Source organism: Procambarus clarkii, chromosome 62 (assembly GCF_040958095.1).
Source record: "Procambarus clarkii isolate CNS0578487 chromosome 62, FALCON_Pclarkii_2.0, whole genome shotgun sequence".
Taxonomy (NCBI): Eukaryota; Metazoa; Arthropoda; class Malacostraca; order Decapoda; family Cambaridae; genus Procambarus; species Procambarus clarkii.
The window spans coordinates 15,669,783-15,692,340 of record NC_091211.1 but is presented as its reverse complement, the minus strand read 5'-3'; the positions used below and the strand labels follow the sequence as shown (position 1 = coordinate 15,692,340).

Below are 22,558 nucleotides of genomic sequence, written 5' to 3'. Positions count from 1 at the left end.
TTTGCTCGACCTCAAGAAATCGACAACAGGGTGACCCCCTGTCTCCATTTCTCTTTAATCTAATAATTGATGAGGCAATTACTAGGGCTAAGGACTTGGGGCTAGGGGTTGGACTGGGGGGCGAAAAGATATCAGCACTGGCATTCGCTGACAATCTGTTTGTGGCAGCAGAAACGGCTGTCAGACTACAGACACTCATAACAAATATTTGCCACACACTGTGTGGCTCTGGTCTATCCGACCACGGCCGCCGGAACCCCTTCTAACTGAATGACTGAGCGCTCTAGGAAGTAGAAAGCAAAACTGTATAGCATGGTCGACGGTGCCGGCCTTGCATCCTCATGTGAGGTTCCATCTTGCCACAAATGGGTCGCATCCAGTACCCGTCTGCTAAGCGGAGGAGATTTTGCTCATGCCATCGAGATTAGGGCAAACGCTGTAGCCACGCCATCTAGATCAGCTAGGGGTAGACCCGAGGCTTCTGGTCTCTGCGATGCTTGCCAGAAACCAGGGACCATGGGCCACATATCCCAGGCATGCCACAAGACACATGGGGCTCGGGTGAAACGTCATGACGATATCACCCGATTCGTAGCCGGCCGCCTGCAGCAAAGAGGTTTCGAGGTGGAACGTGAAGTCCGTATACCGGATGGAGGGACCTTCTGTAAGCCTGACATCATAGCTTGCAAAGGTGATGGGCCTTTATATTAGACACCCAGGTCTCTGCTGATAACTTCCCACTCTCCCGTCCACATCAGAGCAAGTGCGACAAGTACGGCACCCAGAGATCCTTCAAAAGGTCAGGGAATATACCGGGAAGCACACAGCATCCGCCTCTTCAATAACCCTTAACTGGAGAGGAGGATGGTTCAAGGAGAGTGCGCGTGGTCTACAGGATATGGGACTCACCAAGAACGACCTTGAGATTTGCTCTGTGAAAGCCCTGACCTGGACATATTCCATCTACAGAATATGGTCCAAGACCACATCTAGGGGCAGACCACCTTAGTCCCAGGATCACCGTGCACAGGGTGCATAAGGGTTAATATAGTCTCGCTTAAGTGAACTGCAGCCAGGATAGCTGGTAGCCAACTATCTAAGCAGAGTCGTCATCTGGAGTACCACTTCTCCAAATGGTGTCTCACAAGAGGGTGGATGACCTGGCCGGAGCCCACGAGTGGGTAAGGCAGCGGCCGGAGGGACCTTAGTTTAGTTCATTTATTATGCACCCCATACCCATCTTGTGGGCGGTAGTGGAAAGGGTTGCAGAGGCACATAATGGGCTCAGGGACTGAACCCGACAATTCATTTAGCTAAGCAAGTTACAATCTTGATGAGCTAGTTACAAAATTCAATATAAGTCGTCACATCAACAATGGGTTCCCCATGAGCATACATGATATCCCTCCCGCTCCAGGGCCTTGTTAGGAGCTTCCACTATGAATAGTTTTTTCCATGTATGCCGATGTCAAGTCACCAATCCTGCGCTTAGGCAGCTTGTTGTTTTGCCTTCAGCTTTAGTTCTTTTTTAATGATATACTGTGCACCTCTCACTGTGTGCCGTGTCCCATATAAGAAAAACCAAATACAAAAGAATTTTCCATTTTGTGTATGTTATTTTCATATATTCATGTTATTATTGTGTGTTATTATTATCATCTTAACTCTTATGGGTTGTGATCTGCCATTTATGTGTATTTTAGTTTGTGTTTGATAGGGAATTAGGTATGCTTAGGCCATGCCCAGTGGCTGGTGGGATTGGTGCCCTCAAGCTACATAAGAACCCTTCCCCCCCCCCCCCCCCCTGTTGCAGTTGCAGTTCAGCTTCGTCTAGTTGACCTGCGTATCATATTGTGCATTACTTTGCCACCATTTTTTTTTTACATTTACTTCCTCGGCATCGTTGTTTTTTAAAGTAATGTATAATGAAGTAAGTACTTCGAGCAGAAAACAGTTGCCGTGGGCAGTGCGTGCGAGGAGAACCATGGCGACACAGGCCAAGAAGGACGAGCTCACCTGGATGCACGTTATTGTCCGGGTTTTCCTCAATTCGACTACGCATCCCATCGAATATGCCAAAGTTCTGATCCAGGTAGGAGTGAGTGTAGTTGTCATAAGGATTTGTTGTGTATATGGGTGTATGTGAGTGGTTGTGGAGGCCCGGCGGTGAGGGAGGGCGCTAGTCTGCTGAGGGCAGGCGCTCCTCTAGTCTTAAATATTATGTACATTATTTCTTTATCTATAATAATCTACATCTAGTCTAGTAATTGCACATGATTTCTGTAAGCTTTATCAACATCGGGTTTGAAAGTGGTGTATGGATTAACCTGGTTCAAGATTTGTCAGAGTAAATACTAATAATTTACTTAATAAATTGTAGTCATTGTTGCTGTTGATAACCCCTATGTTATCACAAGTTTCAGATATCCACAGATACTGCCTCTTTCTATCTCTGTAATATCCATGTAAGGTGTGGCAGAATGATGGAAACATCTTTCCCTCAATCAATAGTGACTGAAACCAACATAATTTACCTAAATTTACCAGAATAATGGGGTGCCTTGAAAGAAAATGTTGAAGCCAATTCCATCCTCAACTTTAAAAATAAATATGATGAAAATGTTAATGCTGAAAGGGGTAATTAGCATGGCAGGTATGACCAGCTATGAGGCAGGGCATAAAGTGCTCAAGAACCCATCCCTGCATTGTCACTGATAGGTCAGCACCTACCTTGTGTAGCGTCCGGGATCAATGGCCTCGTGGCCCAGTCTCTGACCAGGCCTCCCGGTAGGTTGAGCAGAATACCCCCCACTGGAAAACAGGTGCAACAGGTACTCCGAGAGAGAACTCTATCAACATCAGAGGCCCGAGACTGTTCAACACCCTTCCACTACACATGAGGGGCATAACTGGCCGACCCTCACAGTGTTCAACAGAGAACTTGACAAACACCTCCAAAGGATACCTGATCAACCAGGCTGTGACTCATAAGTCGGGCTGCGAGCAGCCGCTTCCAACAGCCTGGTTGACCGGTCCAGCAACTAGGAGTCCTGGTCGACAACCGGGCCTAGGTCGTCAACCAGACCGATGACTGGGTCGCTAAGCCCCGGAATTACCTCAAAGTAACCTCAGTAGGTAAGGTAGGTCGTAGGTCGTCTGGTCAACCAGGCTGTTGGACGAGGCAGCTCACAGCCTGATGGATGAATCATAGCCTGGTTGATCAGGTATATACAGTATTGATATGTTTATATTGATACCTATATTGATATTCTATGTTTGAACATTTATTTCCTGGTACTGTACAGTATTTAGTTTATTAGACCGTATTTTCTATTAGCAAATGGAAAATTCAAATTGATTGGCTTTTATTGATTCCACTGGAAAAAATTGGCATTATTCCATGTGTAGAACAAATTGTGAAAATAAAGTTTCTCTGGTAACCTAACCCATTTATACCAAAGGATGAATATATCATTCTTGTATATATTGTATCTCAAAAAAAAAAAAAAATGTAGCCCTGCTGACATTCACAATGTTTTTAAATTTTCTCGCCCAGTAAATAAAATACTATAGTGTATTGCATGAACAAGGTAAAATCCTTAAAGAGGTATAAAGTTCTTCCAGACTGTCATACATCTGTTGGGTTGTAATTGAGATGTGGACTTAAACATTTTAGTTCCCTGGCTAAAAAAAGTCACTCTGGCAGAGTTGCTCAAGTTGACCACCTCTCAAAACTTGCAATGATTTTGTAGATAAAATAAATAACATTGCATTAACATATCAGTTAGACATTAAATAGCACATTTAGATTTGAAGAGATCAGTGTTTGTAGATTGGAAGAATTTTGTAGGTTATCCTGCTACTGAAGAAAACTTTTAAAATTGTTATTATACAGGCTGAGAACGCAAAAAAAAATTCATTTTTTTTTTCGTTTTTTACATATACAGCTTGGTCATGAGCCGCTGGAACCATACAAATCACGAACAATATTTGGGCGAGAAGCATTCTATTATCCCAGTGTCTTCAGTTACAGTAAGTTGAATGTTATTTCCCTGAAAAAATGTAAAATTTTGTAATAAATTACAGAAAATTTAATATTCATCTTGTTGTTGGCTCGGGATAGTGGCAATTTATGGTTCACATACAATATATCTAAAACTGGAATCTGGTTTGGTTTAATGTACTGTAGTTAATAAAGTTTTATGATAGTTTGCATGTCAGGGCAAAGTCATCAATAGCAAGAAAGTAATATATTTTATAATCAAAATAAAATAATTTGGTATTATATAATATTTATTTATATATATACAAGGTACATTGGGGTTAACAGAGAACATAGAAATTAAGTTGATTTTACATTCTTGTAAAGTCACTAGCACGTGTAGCGTTTCGGGCATTGTAGTCTGTACTAAATGGATTCTCTGTAGCCCCCAACTCACACAGTGCTGTACCTATCTTCGAAAGTCCTTAAATTTTTATATTTAAATAAGTTTATATGCACCTAATGTATTACATTCTAGGGATGAATATGCTAGATATGTGTTGTAATTACCCAAGTGTAGTTACAGGATGAGAGCTATGCTCGTAGTGTCCCATCTTCCCAGTACAGTACTGTACTATTTTCTCATATAACGCTTTGAAACTACTAATGGTTTTGGCCTCCAACTTTCTCACTTAACTTATTTCAACCGTCTACGACCGATTGCAAAGAAAACTTTATAATATTCTTTCGAAATCTTTGTTTCCTTGGCTTGAATTTATCCTCTCTAGTTCTTGAGGTTGCTGGTTTCAGGAATTCCTCTTGTCAATTTGGTAATTCCTGTTATTATTTTGTTAGTAGTAATCATGTTCTTCTTTTTCATATATCTTCTAGCTTTGGCATATTTAACGCCTTTAGCCTCTCTTCATAACTCTTGTTTTTCAGGTCTGGAAGCCATTTTGTAGTATGCCTTTGCACCTTTTCCAGTTTATTTATGTGCTTCTTAAGATATGGGCACCATACAACTGCTAAATATTCCAATTTTGGTCTCACAAAAGTCATGAAGAGTTTCTTTAGTGTTTCACCATCCATGTACTTAATTAAGTGATTCTGAAGTTGGGAAGTGTGGCACATGCTCCTTGCACGGTATCCTTTTATGTGCTCCTCTGATGACATTCTACTGTCCAGAATTACCCCTAGATCTCTGTTAGTTCTTTAATTCCTTTCCACATAATTTCTAAGTTGTGTGTGGTCTATATTTACATATTCCATAACATGGCATTTATTTACATTGAATTTCATTTGTCACTTGGTGCTCCAAGTACTTATTTACCTAGGTCAATTTGAAGGGCATGACAATTATCTACATCATCTTTCTTCTCTAGTATCTTAGCACTATCGCGCGCGGTGCATGAGCGCCGCAGACTTTGATATCATGGGATGGATGGTGCAGGTGAGCGTGCGGCGACCCCTCAATGTGTATACTCGTTTCAGTTTTCTCACCTTAATTCTCGAGCTACGTTAATCATTTTGGTATCATTGTGTTCACAATTAAATTCCCTGCAGGTGTATATGCATATAATGTCCAAAAGCCTGGCGAGACTCCCCGCAGCAAAGCCTAAAGTTACCCGTGAACGAGCACCAATTTGCACACCACAACTTAATGTGTGTACTCGTTCAGTTTCATAACATCAATTTTCGTGTTATGTCGCTTATTTTGGTATCGAATTGTTCGCAATACAAAGGCGCGCATTTTAAAACTAATCTCATAATAGAGCAATAACTGGAATTTTAACAAATATTTTAATTTTGGACACTCATCATCAATATTATTTATATCTTTCCAGTGTTCTGACATCAATTTTCGTATTACGTTGCTCATTTTGGTATCAAATTGTTTGCACTCTAAAGACGCACATTTTAAAACTAGTCCCATAATGATAGCACAATGAATAGAATTTTAACAAATATTTTAAAATTTAAAATTTAGACCCAAAAATGTGTTTATAATCTTTCAAGTGTTCTGACATCTAGTTTCGTGTTACATCTTTCATTTTGGTATCAAATTGTGCGCACTCTAAAGGCGCTTATTTTGAAACTATCCCGAGTGTTAGGGAGCCGGTCGGCCGAGCAGACAGCACGCTGGACCTGTGATCCTGTGGTCCTGGGTTCGATCCCAGGTGCCGGCGAGAAACAATGGGCAGAGTTTCTTTCACCCTATGCCCCTGTTACCTAGCAGTAAAATAGGTACCTGTGTGTTAGTCAGCTGTCACAGGCTGCTTCCTGGGGGTGGAGGCCTGGTTGAGGACCGGGCCGCGGGGACACTAAAAGCCCCGAAATCATCTCAAGATAACCTCAAGAAGGTCAATCGGATAAAAAATAAATTTTATAAAAATATTTTTGGAGTGGACACGAGTTCTGTCCACGGCTAGGACTCGAGAGAAAAAAGTGGACGTGATCGGTGTCCAAAGCGAGCGATAGTGTTAGCATCAACTAAAATGTTCATATAATACTCTGTTCTTTCTAGGAGATCATTTATGCCTGCCTGATAGGAGCCTGACAGCTGAGTGGACAGTGCTAGAAATTCGTAGTCCAGAGGTTCCAGGTTCGATCCCCGGTGGAGGTGGAAACAAATGGGCAAAGTTTTTCACCCTGATGTCCTTATTCACTTAACAGTAAATAGGTACCTGGGAGTTAGACAGCTGCTACGGACTGCTTCCTGGGGGTGTGTAACAAAATGGAGGCTTGGTCAAGGACCGGGCCACGGGGACAAAGCCCCAAAGTCATCTCAAGATAACCTCTAGTTATGTAGATGATGAACATTCAACCCGTCCTCTTAAAAATAACGTCACTTTTCGCTGGTATGCGCTATGGCCAAATTTGGACGTAATTTGAAATGAGATCGACTCACAAAAGTGACGTACTGTTCCATTTTCTGTTTGAGTCGTCCGGCTTACTCGGCAAGCTTAGAAAAGGATTCTTTCCATTAACGTTTTTCATACCATTTTGAAACTTTATGAGAATTTCCTGCCCACCTAACCTATCAGAGGACCCTTAACTTACTGTTGTTGAAAAAAAATCCAAAATTTATATTCATTTTTTTTCATTTTCAAATTACGTCCATATTCGGCCATACGGGCAAACGGCCAAAAGCGACGTACTTTTTTAAGAGGACAGGTTGGAACATTACTGATGCAAGAACTGAACTCTATGGTGCTTTGCTAGTAACACACTACCAGACAGACATTGCTTCTTATTACTGCCCTCATCTTTGTCAGAATATTTTTCATCCATGTCAGTAGTATCCCTGTCATCCTAATAGCATATTTCAGTTTCCAAAACATCCTCCTTTGTGGGACTGTGAAAAGCTTTTTTTTTTTTTTTTTTGTTTTTTGGTCCAGATAGTCAACCCAACCATCGCTTTCCTGAAGAATCTCTGTGGCTCTTATTATAAAAACTAAGTATATTTGCTACACAGGATTTCCCTGTTTGAAAACCATGCTATCTTTCTGGTATGTGTCTACTCATCATGTGTTCTGCGTATTTGGTTTTAACTAATTTTTCTAGTATTTTGACCAGATTAATGATACAGGTCTATAATTTAGAGGGTTTTTTCAGCTACCATTTTTGTAGATTGGAACTGTTTTCCTTTGCCATCCTCTTCTAAATTGTCACATAGCATATCTAATTTCCAACAGGACATGGTTACTCTTAAGGGAGGAAGGTACCGAATGTCATATCTCTTCTTCTTGCCTGGTAAATACCAAATCAAAATATGATTGAGAATCACCTCTCATTGTTGTGGGCTTTTACATGTTGATACATGAAAGATTCCAGGATGAGGTTTATGAATCGACAGGTCCAAAAATACTGTTATTGCTTTATAGTCTAACCAGTCTATTGATTTTAAATTGAAGTTGGCAAGTTTCAACAATTGTGATTGATCTTTATTTTCTTTTACAATAATTTATCTTATGATCATTATAAGGCCCCCCTCTTTTGTCACTGAGCTCCTCCTGAGTCCATTCCATGTAGTGTTTGCTGGTGGTCTGTATGCAGTAATTGTTATTAGTTTGTCATTCTGACTGCAAATCTCCAGTGCCATTATGGCTACTTCCAGAGTGTTGTCGATATCGTTTCTTTTGCCTATAGTCGTTCCTTCATCAGAATTGCAACACCTATACCTTTTCTAACTTCTATCACATCTTCAAATAACATAACCCTCAGGAGTACCACCTCATTTAAATTCTTATCCTCCAGTTTCATCTCTGCTAGTGTGACAGTATCCCGCATCTTTAGCTTTATTATATCATTTAACTTCAGTATTTTTTACCTTACCCCAGTACACTGATGTGCCTCAAGCAAATCCTCAGTCCTCATTAACTTACCCAGAAAGCCACCTTCATGTGTTTCAGTAAAACCTTTGAAAGTCTGCTTCCTTTGCTGTCTCCACCGACGATCCTGTCACATTCAGTTCTGTCACATCCGCCATCTTTGTTTTGATTTCACTTGCTCTGATTCAGAGTCCCTGGGCCAAATTTGTTTTTTCCAGATTTGTATATATTTCACAACAATCGTCACTCTCCACTCTTTATAAATGATCTCGGTATATTTATGGTATCGAGAACACCACTTGAATAGCTCTCTCCCCTCCCCATCGCTAGCACTCAGATATGATGCAAAGATCCTGGAGTTCTCCGATCTGTGTCATGATGATGTGCTCCTCAATACACACACACACTCCCTGTGTGTGTGTGTGTGTGTGTGTGTGTGTGTGTGTGTGTGTGTGTGTGTGTGTGTGTGTGTGTGTGTGTGTGTGTGTGTGTGTGTGTGTGTGTGTAATTACCCAAGTGTAGTTAGAGGATGAGAGCTACGCTCGTGGTATCCCGTCTACCCAGCACTCTGTCATGTAACGCTTTGAAGCTACTGACGGTTTTGGCCTCCACCACCTTCTCACCTAACTTGTTCCAACCGTCTACCACCCTGTTTGCAAAAGTGAATTTTCTTATATTTCTTTGGCATCTGTATTTAGCTAGTTTAAATCTTTGACCTCTTGTTCTTGAAGTTCCAGGTCTCAGGAAATCTTCCCTATCGATTTTATCAATTCCTATTACTATTTTGTAGGTAGTGATCATATCACCTCTTTTTCTTCTGTCTTCTAGTTTGGGCATATTAATGCCTCTAACCTCTCCGTGTAGTTCTTGCCCTTCAGTTCTGGGAGCCACTTAGTAGCATGTCTTTGCACCTTTTCCAGTATGTTGATGTGCTTCTTAAGATATGGGCATCCACACAACCGCTGCATATTCTAGCTTTGGCCTAACAAAAGTCGTGAACAATTTCTTTAGTATATCACCATCCATGTATTTAACACTTTCGCGCATCCGAGCAGACCGTCGTTGTCACCAATATTATTAATCACACCGCACGCGTGCCGCTCTCGGGAGTCACGAGAAAAAATGTTTGTAGAAAATCCATTTATTATCCGATCAACTTGGGAATAGTTTACAAATGTTTGCCATGAAATTTACGTTTTCTCTAATAGCCGAACAGCTTATTAAAGAGAACGTCGTGGCAGTGAATCATCGTGGTAAAACAATTGTATTATTGACACGACGAGTATAATCGACGTAGTTTTTATATATGTTGCCGGTCGAACGCATCCTTATGTGACCTTTAATACTTATGTTCTTATAGAACATTCTATTGCGAGCACATTGGTACAAAAATGAAATACATACATCGACAAATAAAGTCAGGACAGTGAATTGAAAATACACTTTTCAAGGCGAGTTTCGCCGATATGCCGCCGTGGGTAACACTTCGGCCACTTCCCACACTGTTTTGGGTGGGCTACGACATTGAATCTATATTTATATGCATATGTCCGTGTAGAGAATTTTATTGCGATTCCAATGATACCACAGTTAGCGATGTAGGACAACTGTAGGCTTCGCAACCATTAAGAGAGTGGAAACATTTTGTTGCTGTTTGGCGCTCTCGGTGAGTGATCTGAATAGTTTTTTATTTGGTGTTGATAGTCCTTATGCTTTGGCGGCATTTTATAGGTATGTTCTTATAGACAATTTTATTGCGAACACAGTGATACCAAATTTAAATACGTGCGCCTTCAATTATTGTCAGGACAGTCAAAAGAGTGTACACTTTTTCGGTCTTACCGCGTAGGTGCGCGAACCGCCGAAAGCGCATAGGGTATGATTTTTTTTTGAACGCCGAGAGCGCGAAAGTGATAAAAGCAGTTCTGAAGTTAGAAAGCGTGGCATAGGCTCCTCGCACAATGTTCTTTATGTGGTCTTCAGGTGATAGTTTTCTATCTAGAACCACCCCTAGATCTCTTTCTTTATCAGAATTCTTTAAAGATTTCTCATATAATATATAGGTTGTGTGAGGTCTATGTTCTCCTATTCCACATTCCATAACATGGCATTTATTCACATTAAATTCCATTTGCCAAGTGGTGCTCCATCTACTTATTTTGTCCAGGTCTTCTTGAAAGGCATGACAATCATCTAAGTTTCTTATCCTTCCTATTATCTTAGCATCATCAGCAAACATGTTCATATAATTCTGTATATGAACTGGTAGATCATTTATGTAGACAATGAACATCACTGGTGCAAGAACTGGACCCTGTGGTACTCCACTTGTGACATTTCTCCAGTCCGATACATTGCCTCTGATTACTGCCCTCATTTTTCTATCAGTCGGAAAATTTTTCATCCATGTTAGAAGCTTGCCTGTCACCTCAATATTTTCTAGTTTCCAGAACAACCTCCTATGTGGAACTCTGTCGAAAGCCTTTTTTAGGTCCAGATAGATGCAGTCAACCCAACCATCTCTTTCCTGTAAAATCTCTGTGGCTCGATCATAGAAACTGAGTAAACTCGATACACAGGATCTTCCAGATTGAAAACCATACTGTCTGTCTGATAATATATCATCTCTCCAGGTGTTCTACCCATTTAGTTTTGATTAGTTTTTCCAATACTTTCACTATTACAATTGTCAATGATGCAGGTCTATAATTGAGGGGGGTCTTCCCTGCTGCCACTTTTGTAGATTGGAACTATGTTAGCCTATTTCCACACGTCTGCTAAGATTCCTGTACACAGGGATGCCTGAAAGATCAGGTGAAGTGGAATTTTGAGCTCAGATGCACATTCTCTCAGAACCCATGGTGAAACTCCGTCTGGACCAACTGCTTTGTTCTTACTTAGCTCCTTTAGCATATTTTCCACTTCATCTCTAGACACCTCTAAACGCTCTATGTTGTTTTCTGGAATTCTTATTGTGTTTGGTTCTCTGAAGATCTCATTTTGTACAAACACACTTTGGAACTTTTCGTTTAATGTTTCACACATTTCCTTTTCATTTTCCGTGTATCTGTCCCCCATTTTCAACCTCTGAATACAGTATTATCCTTTACCTGCAGCTTACTTTTAATGAATTTATAGAAAAGGCCTGGATCTGATTTACATTTGTCTGCTATACCGTTCTCAAAGTTCCTCTCTGCCTCTCTCCTTACTGACGTGTAATTGTTTCTTGCATCTTTGTATCGCTGGTATGTTTGGGGGTTTGGCCTCTTTCTATAATGATTCCATGCTTGTGTCTTTTGATCTCTGGCCCTCTCGCAATTTCTGTTGAACCAACCCTGTTTCCTTGGTCTGCATGTCTGTTTTGGTATGAATGTTTGTGTGCCTTCATTATATATTATGCAAAATTTGGCATACATCTCATTTACTTCCTTGCCCAGCAAGAAGTCTGTCCAATTATACCCAAGAAAAAAATTTCTAAGTTCCCCATAGCGTCCTCTCTTGAAATCGAGTTTAACAACTGTTTCACTATCCCCATTCTCTACTAGATTATATCGCATAGCATATTTAATGTGCAAGAGGACATGATCATTGTGTGTGTGTGTACACATGTGTACACGTGTACACATGTGTACAAGTGTACACATGTGTACACATGTGTACACGTGTACACATGTGTACACGTGTACACATGTGTACACATGTGTACTCGCTCGCCTAATTGTGCTTGTGGGGGTTGAGCTTTGGGTCTTTGGTCCTGCCTCTCAACTGTCAACAATCAACTTAGTAATTACCTAAGTGTAGTTACAGGATGAGAGCTACGCTCGTGGTGTCCCGTCTTCCCAGCACTCTTTGTCATATAACGCTTTGAAACTACTGACGGTCTTGGCCTCCACCACCTTCTCACTTAACTTGTTCCAACCGTCTACCACTCTATTTGCGAAGGTGAATTTTCTTATATTTCTTCGGCATCTGTGTTTAGCTAGTTTAAATCTATGACCTCTTGTTCTTGAAATTCCAGGTCTCAGGAAGTCTTCCCTGTCGATTTTATCAATTCCTGTTACTATTTTGTATGTAGTGATCATATCACCTCTTTTTCTTCTGTCTTCTAGTTTTGGCATATTTAATGCTTCTAACCTCTCCTCGTAGCTCTTGCTCTTCAGTTCTGGGAGCCACTTAGTAGCATGTCTTTGAACTTTTTCCAGTTTTTTGATGTGCTTCTTAAGATATGGGCACCACACAACAGCTGCATATTCTAGCTTTGGCCTAACAAAAGTCATGAACAATTTCTTTAGTATATCGCCATCCATGTATTTAAATGCAATTCTGAAGTTAGAAAGCATAGCATAGGCTCCTTGCACAATATTCTTTATGTGGTCCTCAGGTGATAGTTTTCTATCTAGAACCACTCCTAGATCTCTTTCTTTATCAGAATTCTTTAAAGATTTCTCACATAATATATAGGTTGTGTGGGGTCTATGTTCTCCTATTCCACATTCCATAACTTAGTGTACTGGTTCCTGAGCCTATTGGGCTCTTATCATATCTACATTTGAAACCGTTCATGGAGTTGGCCTCTACCACATCGCTGCTAAATGCATTCCATTTGTTAACTACTGACACTGAAGAAATTCTTTCTAATGTGTGTGTGGCTCATTTGGGTACTAAGTTTCCACTGGTGTCCCCCTTGTTCTTGTTTAACCTGTGCTAAATAGTTTGTCATTTTCAACCCTGTAAAATTTCCCATGTGAGTGAGTGAGTGAGAGGGAGGGAGTAAGCAAGTACGTACGGGACACAAAGACAATAGCTTTTTGGTATCCTGTCTTCCCTCACATCTTGGGTTTGTGACTTTAAAGTTTCTAAAAGTTTTGACATCCATTGCCCTCTTGTTTCTACTTGTACACTATTGCAAAAAATTACTTTGTTTAATTTTCAGCACATTTTGTTCCTAGCTTGAATCTGACTGCTTGTGCTTGAAATTACAGGTTTAAAACATTTTCCTTTTTAACCTGTCGATTCTTATCACTATTTTAGAGTATTTTGTATGTGGTGATCATATTGCCCTTCTTTTATCTGCAGCACTATCCTTGGCATATTTATTACCTTCAATCTGTGCTTATAGTGGTGTTTTTTTCCACTACACAACTGCTATTTATTCAAAATTTTGGTCTCGTGAATATTATATATAAATTCTTCAGTACTGTATTTTGCTATCTATAAATTTAAAATCAATTCTGAAATTTTGTAAAGAAGTGTCTTATTCTCAATTCCATTGTGATCCTTTGATGACAGAATTTTTTGTTCAGAATAGGCCCTTGCATCTCTGTAAGGGTATGTTTTAGCTCCTTTTCACATAATTTATAGGTTGAGTGGCCTGTTTTTCCCATTTTCCATATACTGTACAGTACAGCTTGGGATGTGGGGAACATCAATGGGTTAATTTTGAAAATCATATGGCTGGTTTTCATTTCGGAAGTGGCATGTTCCATTTGGTAGAAGTTTGCATTTGGCCCTTTGGAGGTGCCAGAAATTTTATTTCTGAAAATATTTATGAAATTGTCTTCTAAATTGTTTATTAGAACATGTTCCCAAGATAATTAATAGAAATCGAGTTGAGAGTTTTGGGTATGGGCAAGTTGATGGACTTGTTTTATTTAAACCACTCGGGAGGTCATGGCTCTACCTATGAAAATTAAGTTTTAAGGGGCTGGATCCTGTGAAATCTCTAGTCAGGTTGGTGTCCATTATATTATAATTTTAATTTAAAATTTCATTCTGTGAAATTCACCCATAGTGTGAGAGAAATTTCTTGTAAATGCAACACTAGAAAAAACAGTTGGTGTCTTGGAAAACCCATTGAACATGTTTATAACCAAATTCTAGTGTTCATTTTAATTTAGAAACATAAAAATATGGGAAATTTAGTGATTCCCAAAAATTACAATTGCAGTATTTGGAATAGTTTCTGAACCTTGAACGACATGATTGGATTTTGGAGGTTGCCGTGTAATGTACAGGTCTATATTCAGTACATTTATTACATATATTGATGCATTATTTTCTGTATATTTTATATATAATTTTGTATTAAACAGTACAGTATTATTATTATTTATTACAGTATTTATATTAATATGTTGCAGTTTCCTATATTAAAAAACGTGATGGATTCAGTGGATGTTACCGCGGTTTGACTCCAAAGCTAGCAGCCAACATCGTTAGTGGTGTGGCATTTCAGAGAGTCACAGAAAGTATCAAGTTTTCAGTAAGTATTTCTATAAAAATTTGGTTAATTGTTACAATATTGAGCTTTGATTTAGTATTGTGTGAATTAATTTATATTATGCATCTTTAAAACTCGTTTTGCTGGAAACCTTTATTCCAAATCTTAGTTAAGAATAAGAACTTCTTCCCTATCAGTATCAGTGTGACTTGTTCAATAACGTAACTGCCATTCTTAAATGTACTGTATGTACAAGAGTGTATTACTGTAGTTGTATAAAATTATTATATTATGTAATGATTATCTAAATTTTAGAGACAGGTGTTAACCTGATTTGAGAGTACGGTATAGTAGTTGGAGTTCATTGTCAGATTTTTATGTTTACAGGTGATAGTTTTTTTTTTTTTTTTTTTTAAAGAGGATAGGGATTTATAATATACAGGTATACTGCTTGAAATTTGTGTGTACAAGTTACCAGTCTAAATCCAGAGCATACAGTAATGTCAGTCTCCTCAAATAGGTCAATTTTATCTTTTTAAACATTCAAATGTAGAGGATATTTATCTCTGTGGCTATCTAGGGTTGGTTTGCCTCCCTAGGTGAAAAATAAAATTGAGTGCATAAAGTGCTTAAACCCCACTTGTAAATACTGTACCTGAAAAAAATGTTGAAAATGTTACATGCCAGTCTGTTGATATGGGGGTGATGATACAGAGAGCACTAACACCACCTGCCACCCAGGCACTGCATCGCTGGCTGCATCCGGTGTGTAATGGGGGAGGTCACACATGTTCCCCATTAAATGTGCACCCCCTCCTCCAAATATTATATGTATAGCAACTATTAATTAAATTCTTACTTGTGCTATACAAGACCTAGAAAAGTTCAGGTTTAGGTGTTGCCTTTTTTCATGTGCCATCGACAAAATTAATACAGTGCACAAAGCAATCACAATAATGTGATGCATCAATGAGAAAATCATTGTCATGAGGATGATTCGAACCTTCCTCATGGCTCCTACTGATTTTCTAATTGATAAATCATGTTAATGTGATTTCTTTGTCCACTTAAAAAGAAGCACAGGAGGTAGAATTCCTAGACTGGAATCCAGAGTGCATGGGAGCATTGTGTGAAACCTCGGCTAGGTTTCAGTGGGAACCTCGAGCTCTAGAGAATTCGCTTGAATCCCAGATTGCAATGCTTTTGACTATCATGGTGACCCCCCCCCCCCCCATATATTTACTTTCCTTTATATGGAAGTTGAATCTATCCAGTGGTTGTAGATGTAGCTCAACACTTCTTTGGATAAAGGATAGGGATGTAAGGGAAGGTTTAGCGAGGCCTGACTTGATCAGTTGACTAGTCTGGCAAGTTGAACTTGGTTCAAGTGGGCACTGGAGGCTCAATATCCTTATTGGTCTCAGATATGCCATACAGGTTTTCCAGTGGTTACCTGTATATACTGTACAGTTACCCCTGAGGTTGCATGAGTGCCCATAGATTCCCTTGTCGAACTCTGTCACGGTTGAGGGTACTGGGAAGAAAGGAACCTGGTCCCCAAGTTCCTTCTAATTGGTAAACTATTCTTTACTCTTAGAAAAAAGAAATTGACTCATTTGTGGTGTTTGAGAATTCTAGATTGGGAAGAAGTTGGCAATGATTCTTAAATTTGATAGTACATTTTTCAAAAGTATCCACTCGATTTAACGGCCTCTTATTTACTGTTCTGCTGGTTCCAATGACTAGTTTTGGAGACTGGCATCTAGAGCCTCAAATACTGGTCTGGTGGTCGATAAAACCGTAGCTCAGTACTGTGTTGGGTATGTTTTGGCATCGGAATGCCCTCGCATGGTAAGCCACCACCGCTCTCAATTGTCCAGAGTCGTAAATTAAATCTTAACTTTGTTAAAAGATACAGTTTAATGAAGCAAATTATAAATTATTAATAAAATATTTGGAAACAATTGTTATTAAGTAAAATTCTTTTTTCTTAAATACCTTTTATAGTATAGGCACTAGGTATTTTTTCCCCCCACGGACATGAATGTACTCTGTCGGACAATGTGTCCTCATTGTTTATTGTGGGCTCGCATGGCTAGCTTCAATTTTGAAGGACATTACTGTCTGAGAACGTTAGCCAGAGATAATCAGTCAGGCAAAAATTGATAAATTCATGATTTCAACAATCCATGAAAAATATTCATCTACAAGCCATGCTGCACCCACTGGGTATTCAACAAGTCGTGCAGCATCTGGTGGCAACGAATGCTCTACAAGCCATGCTGCACCTGCTGATGCTGAATTCTCATTGACAAGTCGTGCAGCATCTGCTAATGATGATATAACATATGATTGAAATGCATATAAATTAGTGTAAAAAGTGTTGATAGAGTACAGTATTGTTACGTGTTAATGAATAATTAAGTCTTGACAAAAAGATGTACTTTAAAGTGTAAATACAGAAATAAGTTTCAATTGTACAAATACATTACAGCTGTTAGTCAAATTTTTTTATTTATTAAAGTACAGAGCATTACTCACGTGAATTAGTAGTAGGCCTAGCTGTTATGCTAAGTGAATGCCTAAAAATAAGTGTACATACTGTACTATATGTATACTGAACAATACAAAATAAGCGTCGCAGAGGATGACGTGATCTTCACAGCTTTGTAATCTTCAGCTTTATAAAAAAAATGGTCATTTTATCAATTTTATTACAGTATTACAACATATTGTATTTGGCTACATATTAGTCTCTGCAAATATATATTCTATCATTAGCAGAGAAAAGGTGAACTCACAAGATTTTGTCTTGGCCAGCTCTGGGTTAGTGACAAGGCTCGATGGCCATTGCATGGCCTGGCCACCATAGCCTGTCGTAACATTAAAAATATATTACCTGTACTGTACAGGGTAAAACAGAAATGCATCTACAATTTTATTTAGGAAACATTAGCAATCATTGATAGATACAAAATATTTCGCAATACAAAGGAATTAACCAATTTTTCCCACCCATCTGGACTTGATCAGACCGTGTTCGCGCATCATCCGTGCAGTAGCCAACAGCTGGCTTAATCGTTAGCACACCACTAACTTGGAACGCAACTACACAGTGATCTTTATTTCATTTTAGTTGTATAAAACATACCTTACCTGAATGTTACTTGAAATATTACTGACACTTTTTTGAGATATATACAAGAGTTGTTACATTCTTGTACAGTCACTAGTACGCGTAGTGTTTCGGGCAGGTCCCTGGAATACGATCCCCGCCGCGAAGAATCCTTGTTACAACCAAGTACCCATTTTACTGTTGAGTTAAACAGAGGCTACAGTTAAGGATTTGCGCCCAGTAAATCCTCCCCGGCCAGGATACGAACCCATGACAAAGCGCTCGCGGAACGCCTGGCGAGTGTCTTACCACTACACCACGGGGACTAAAGACTTCAACAACTTTGGATTTAGTGGAGCCCTGCATTTAACGACCTGGGTACAGCACCATATAGGTCGTTAAAGCAGGTGGATACTGTATGGCATTCTGCCAGGTTAAGAGTACTAAATGGTTTTCTTAAGATTGTGGATGTGTTATTAATTTTTTAGTGCAGGAATTGTTACATTATTAAAAATCATGGCTTGCATATAAAGTATTCATACAGTGAATTAAATTGTAAAATGTTTTCAATTCCACATTTTCATGGAAGAAAGTACTAGGTCTAATTTGTTTTATAAAATTAAAATTTTTATATATTTACCAGGAACTTGATGGTGATGTTGTTGTTGAAGATTTGACCGTTCGGGAGAAAACTCAGCGATTCCTTCAGAATACCACTCGGGAATCGGCTGGTAGAGTAGCAGCCATTTTGGCTTCACAGCCTTTCCATGTCATTGCTGTGCGTTGCATGGCAGAATTTGTGGGCGAGGATGGGCAATATACGTAAGTTAATTTTTTTTTTATAGCCAAGTAAATGTGATTTTATCAAGTCTTTGACCTTAATTTATAGTTCGAGTAAACTTTTATTTGATAATGACACTTTAAATTAAGTACAGTACTAATCTTAAGCCATATAAATTTTCCTCTACAGTAGTGTGTGTTTTTACACACTTGTCCATATACTGTACTCTGATTAAATTATCAGTAGGCAAACTATAGTTATATAAATTTTACTGCCTGTTCAATATGACGCCTGACAGCTGAGTGGACAGCACTTTGGATTCGTAGTCCCGAGATTCTGGATTCGATCCCCGGTGGAGGCGGAGACAAATGGGCAAAAAGTTTTTCACCCTGATGCCCCTGTTACCTAGCAGTAAATAGGTACCTGGGAGTTAGACAGTTGCTATGCTGCTTCCTGGGAGTGTGTAACAAAAAGCAGGGATGGCTGAGGACTAGGCTGCGGGGACGCTAAGACCCTAAATCATCTCAAGATAACCTCAAGAATACTTAACAAAGATTTCATGGGAATGTGTGAACATGGTTGTTCTATATACAGTAGCTGTTAATAAGCTTTCTAACTTTATTGTACCTGTGGAGGTGGGAGAACACAGGATCCTTCAAAGTTAAAAAATGCTAGTGGCTATATGCAACAATTTTCTGGAGGGGCCTCTTGTTAAGATGGCTTCCTCCGAATGAGTTGCATCATCCATAGGAATCCTATATGGCCTACCTGGGACCACAGCCTGAACCTGGCCCCTTCGCAAAGGTACAAGGCACTGGAGATTATTATTGATCTCCCTTCAGAAAACCTCCAGAAAGTAAGTGAAGGCCTACAAACAACTGCAAGGTTGAAGGAAAATGAAGCGCCAAAACAACCAAATGACTCTGCAAACAATTCACTCTGACCCAAATGATTCACTCAAAACTAGCTCCAATTAACTAGTTGCAATTGGCCACCAACTGGTGGTAGCATGATGGTAGCTCCAGGTTCCCAGGTCAACAATGAGTATTATGTCACTGATACCTGAACAATCGGACCTTTCCGAATTGCCAGGCCGTAGCGAGTCCCACTTCTTTTCAAAGATGTTGTATGCTATCCTCTGGACTCCATCCTGTGGGGGAGCCTTTTACTTGTGTATCATTTTTAACCTTTTGTATTTTTCATGTGTTTTTATAAGCCTCACTTGTTGCATGGAATTGGTTCTGTATTCACTACAAGCTACATCTGTTTAAAACAGCACTTCTGTAAGTGCTCATTTAGCATTGCCCCTGCACAGACAGTAACACTTGTGTTTGGGAGCTTGCCCCTCGGAGGCCAGGTTACTATAAAGAGAACCTCATGCTGTGTGGTGCGTGAATCCTTGGCTCTCTTGTGGGACCCTGTGGTTAGGGGTGTTTGGTTGTTTCATTGTCGGGTGTGCTGAGGGGTCACACTTTTTCATGAGGCATGCCACTGTTACCCTTAGTAGCCAAGTTTATCCTGTAGGCTGCTTTTGGTGTACAGTATGTCCTTTCAGTGAGCATTTCTTGTGTCTGGATGTTCTGCTTTGTTACTCCTTCAGACTTACTAGTTTCAGGGAGCCACCAAGGGGCTCCTCCAGAAATCCAGCGTTGAATATGTTACAATGCTACATTCTGGTTAGGCCTCAGTGGCTCCCTGATTCCCACTCCATCCCCCTACCATGCATGTCAGTTTTGGTCTTGTCTTAGGACTAACAAATTTCTATCCTGGAAGACTGGTGCTCCTGTGGTGCTGCCACCTGTTGGTATCCTATTGTAACTAGGGGGTTCAAGCTAGTTTCTAGTGAATTATTTAAGACAGTGAATTGGTCACTTGTGGAGTTATTTGGCTGTTTTGATGGTTCGTTTTCTATGAACCTTGGAGTTGTGTATATTATGTACTTCATACTTTCTGGATATTTTCTTGTTTGGGGGATGGGGGGGGGGGGGAGCCAGGTTCTGGCTCAATAATGGGAAGCAGTCTCGGCAAAATAACTTCTGGGAGCCACTGAGGCTCTACCAGAAAGAGGCATTTCATTAGTCATCTCTTGTATTTTTAACGAGCTTACTTTTATGATACATGCGACTTAATGCATGGCTTCAAAATCCAAATTTTAGTCCTATGTTCCAACATGCAAACCAATTCTGAGGTCCACTCAACATAGTGCTAATAGTGCATTATTTCAGTTTATCAAAGAAAAATGCCTCGGTAATGGCACACTCGCTTTATTACCTCCTCTAGTAATTGTCTATGCTCTTCAAGAAGCTTAAAATAAGACAAGCAGGGCAATTCCAATATTTTAGGTAAATACAAAATAGCACATCTTTTATTATTTGTTCAAAAAATTTGGATATTATGTGTTGACTTGTGGTGGTCAAGGAACACTGTTCCCTATTTATAGCATTAACCCTTAAACTGCGCAACACGTCATGACGAGTTGAGTAACATGCAAAAGTGCGCATCACGTCATATGACGTGTCTTAGATCCACAGGGTTCACATCACCTTCCTCAGGGTGCTTGTAAACAGACGCCATTTTTTGCGTCGTGGGCAACATTCCCGGGTGTGAGGGCCTCGGTACTGAGTGAACTACCAAGCCTGGTGCACACAGCACGAGCTCACAGCACTGCTGTTCAGCTTGTCACCACAGCATCACCTAAAAATGTCAAAAATGTATGTAATTGGTATTATTTAGCGATGATGGTACTGTATTACAGAAGATCCCACACTGATAAAAATGACAAGGATTCTGAAAATAGCAGGATTATGATGATAATTTGCACTGTGCTGTGGGAGGAGTAATGTTTGTGGGAGGGCTGTAGTGTCGTATGCCGAGTCTGTGTGGCCACCTGTTGTTGTCTGCACTTATACACTATCTGCGCTTATACCAGCTTAGTGGTTCACTATGGTGAACAAAACATGCAGATACTTATATATAAAGTCTATATATAGTGAATAAAAGCAAAACCAGTATGGTGGGAGGAGAATGTTGGCAAGTCAGGTGAGGTGAAGTAGGGAGTGGCCGCCAGTGGCTGGCTTGCTGGTGTGCCGGCCACTCCTTGCTGCTTTTTGACTCGGTATACAACTTAATGGTTCGTTATGGTGAACACAAATGTAGATACTTGTATATATATCATAACAGCAAAAGGAGTGTTGGGAGAAGCCATTTTGGTGAGGGAGGTGGCGACATCTGCATCACTTGTCATGCTGGGTAAGGGTGGCCACAATGCTCTTTGGGCACTATACTAGCATAGTTGAACAGTTATGGTGAACAAAACATGTAGATACTTATATATAATGTGTGTATTGTTCTGGCCTGAGGGGGGGGTTGTGGTTTATGGAACTTAAACCTCCAAAGAGAGCTCTGGTTGCTGCACCAGGCTGTTGCTTGTGTATAGGTAGACAACGTCCCCCAACCACTCTGCTGGAACAGACAACCGACCTCGGCAGCCACACTCCCGCTACCGTCGGTCGACCAGTAATGGACACTGGAGTGCTTGAAGTTTTCTCAGATCACCCTGTATGCCTCTTGATCTTGGAGAGGGGTTAAGCATCATATACTTAAGGGTGCGGCTCCAACACTGGCCTCGTTGTCTTGTGTACACACCCTACTTGAGGCGCCGTGACTCCGCACTCTCTCCTTGTTTGGAATGATCTCCTAAATCCCCTTTTTTTAATTAGAATTTTGTCACCCTGTCTGCAGCCGTGATCCTTTCTCTCTCTCCCTCTCCTGCTTTCTGGGAAGCCTCACCAGGACAAGAGCAAAAGCCAGCTAACAATATACATTTAATAAACGAAAAAACATACACGAAACATGACAAAAAAAAAAGAAGAAATATTGGCATACAACCCTCTAAACTGCTACAACTCGGTAGCAATTCAATATCATAACCTGGGGCCAGATTTATGAAAGAACTTACGCAAGCACTTACGAACGTGTACATCTTTCCTCAATCTTTGACGGTTTTGGTTACATTTATTAAACAGTTTACAAGCATGAAAACTTCCCATTCAACTGTTGTTATTGTTATTAACAGCCTCCTGGTGCTTCCGAGCTCATTAGCTGTTTAATAATTGAAAACAAAGCTGCC

At 40.0% G+C, this 22,558-nt stretch overlaps 1 protein-coding gene across 1 annotated transcript in view; it reads left to right on the top strand.

Moving 5' to 3' along the window:
• The first annotated feature begins 1,937 nt into the window (after positions 1 to 1,937).
• LOC123766415 (mitochondrial carrier homolog 2) overlaps positions 1,938 to 22,558 on the top strand; it is a 33,330-nt gene continuing 12,709 nt past the window's right edge. The window contains exons 1-4 of the mRNA XM_045755504.2: positions 1,938 to 2,092; positions 3,948 to 4,032; positions 14,454 to 14,575; positions 18,292 to 18,470. Coding sequence (XP_045611460.1) covers positions 1,985 to 2,092; positions 3,948 to 4,032; positions 14,454 to 14,575; positions 18,292 to 18,470 — 494 coding nt within the window. The 5' untranslated portion in view covers positions 1,938 to 1,984. The remainder of the gene's footprint in view (positions 2,093 to 3,947; positions 4,033 to 14,453; positions 14,576 to 18,291; positions 18,471 to 22,558) is intronic.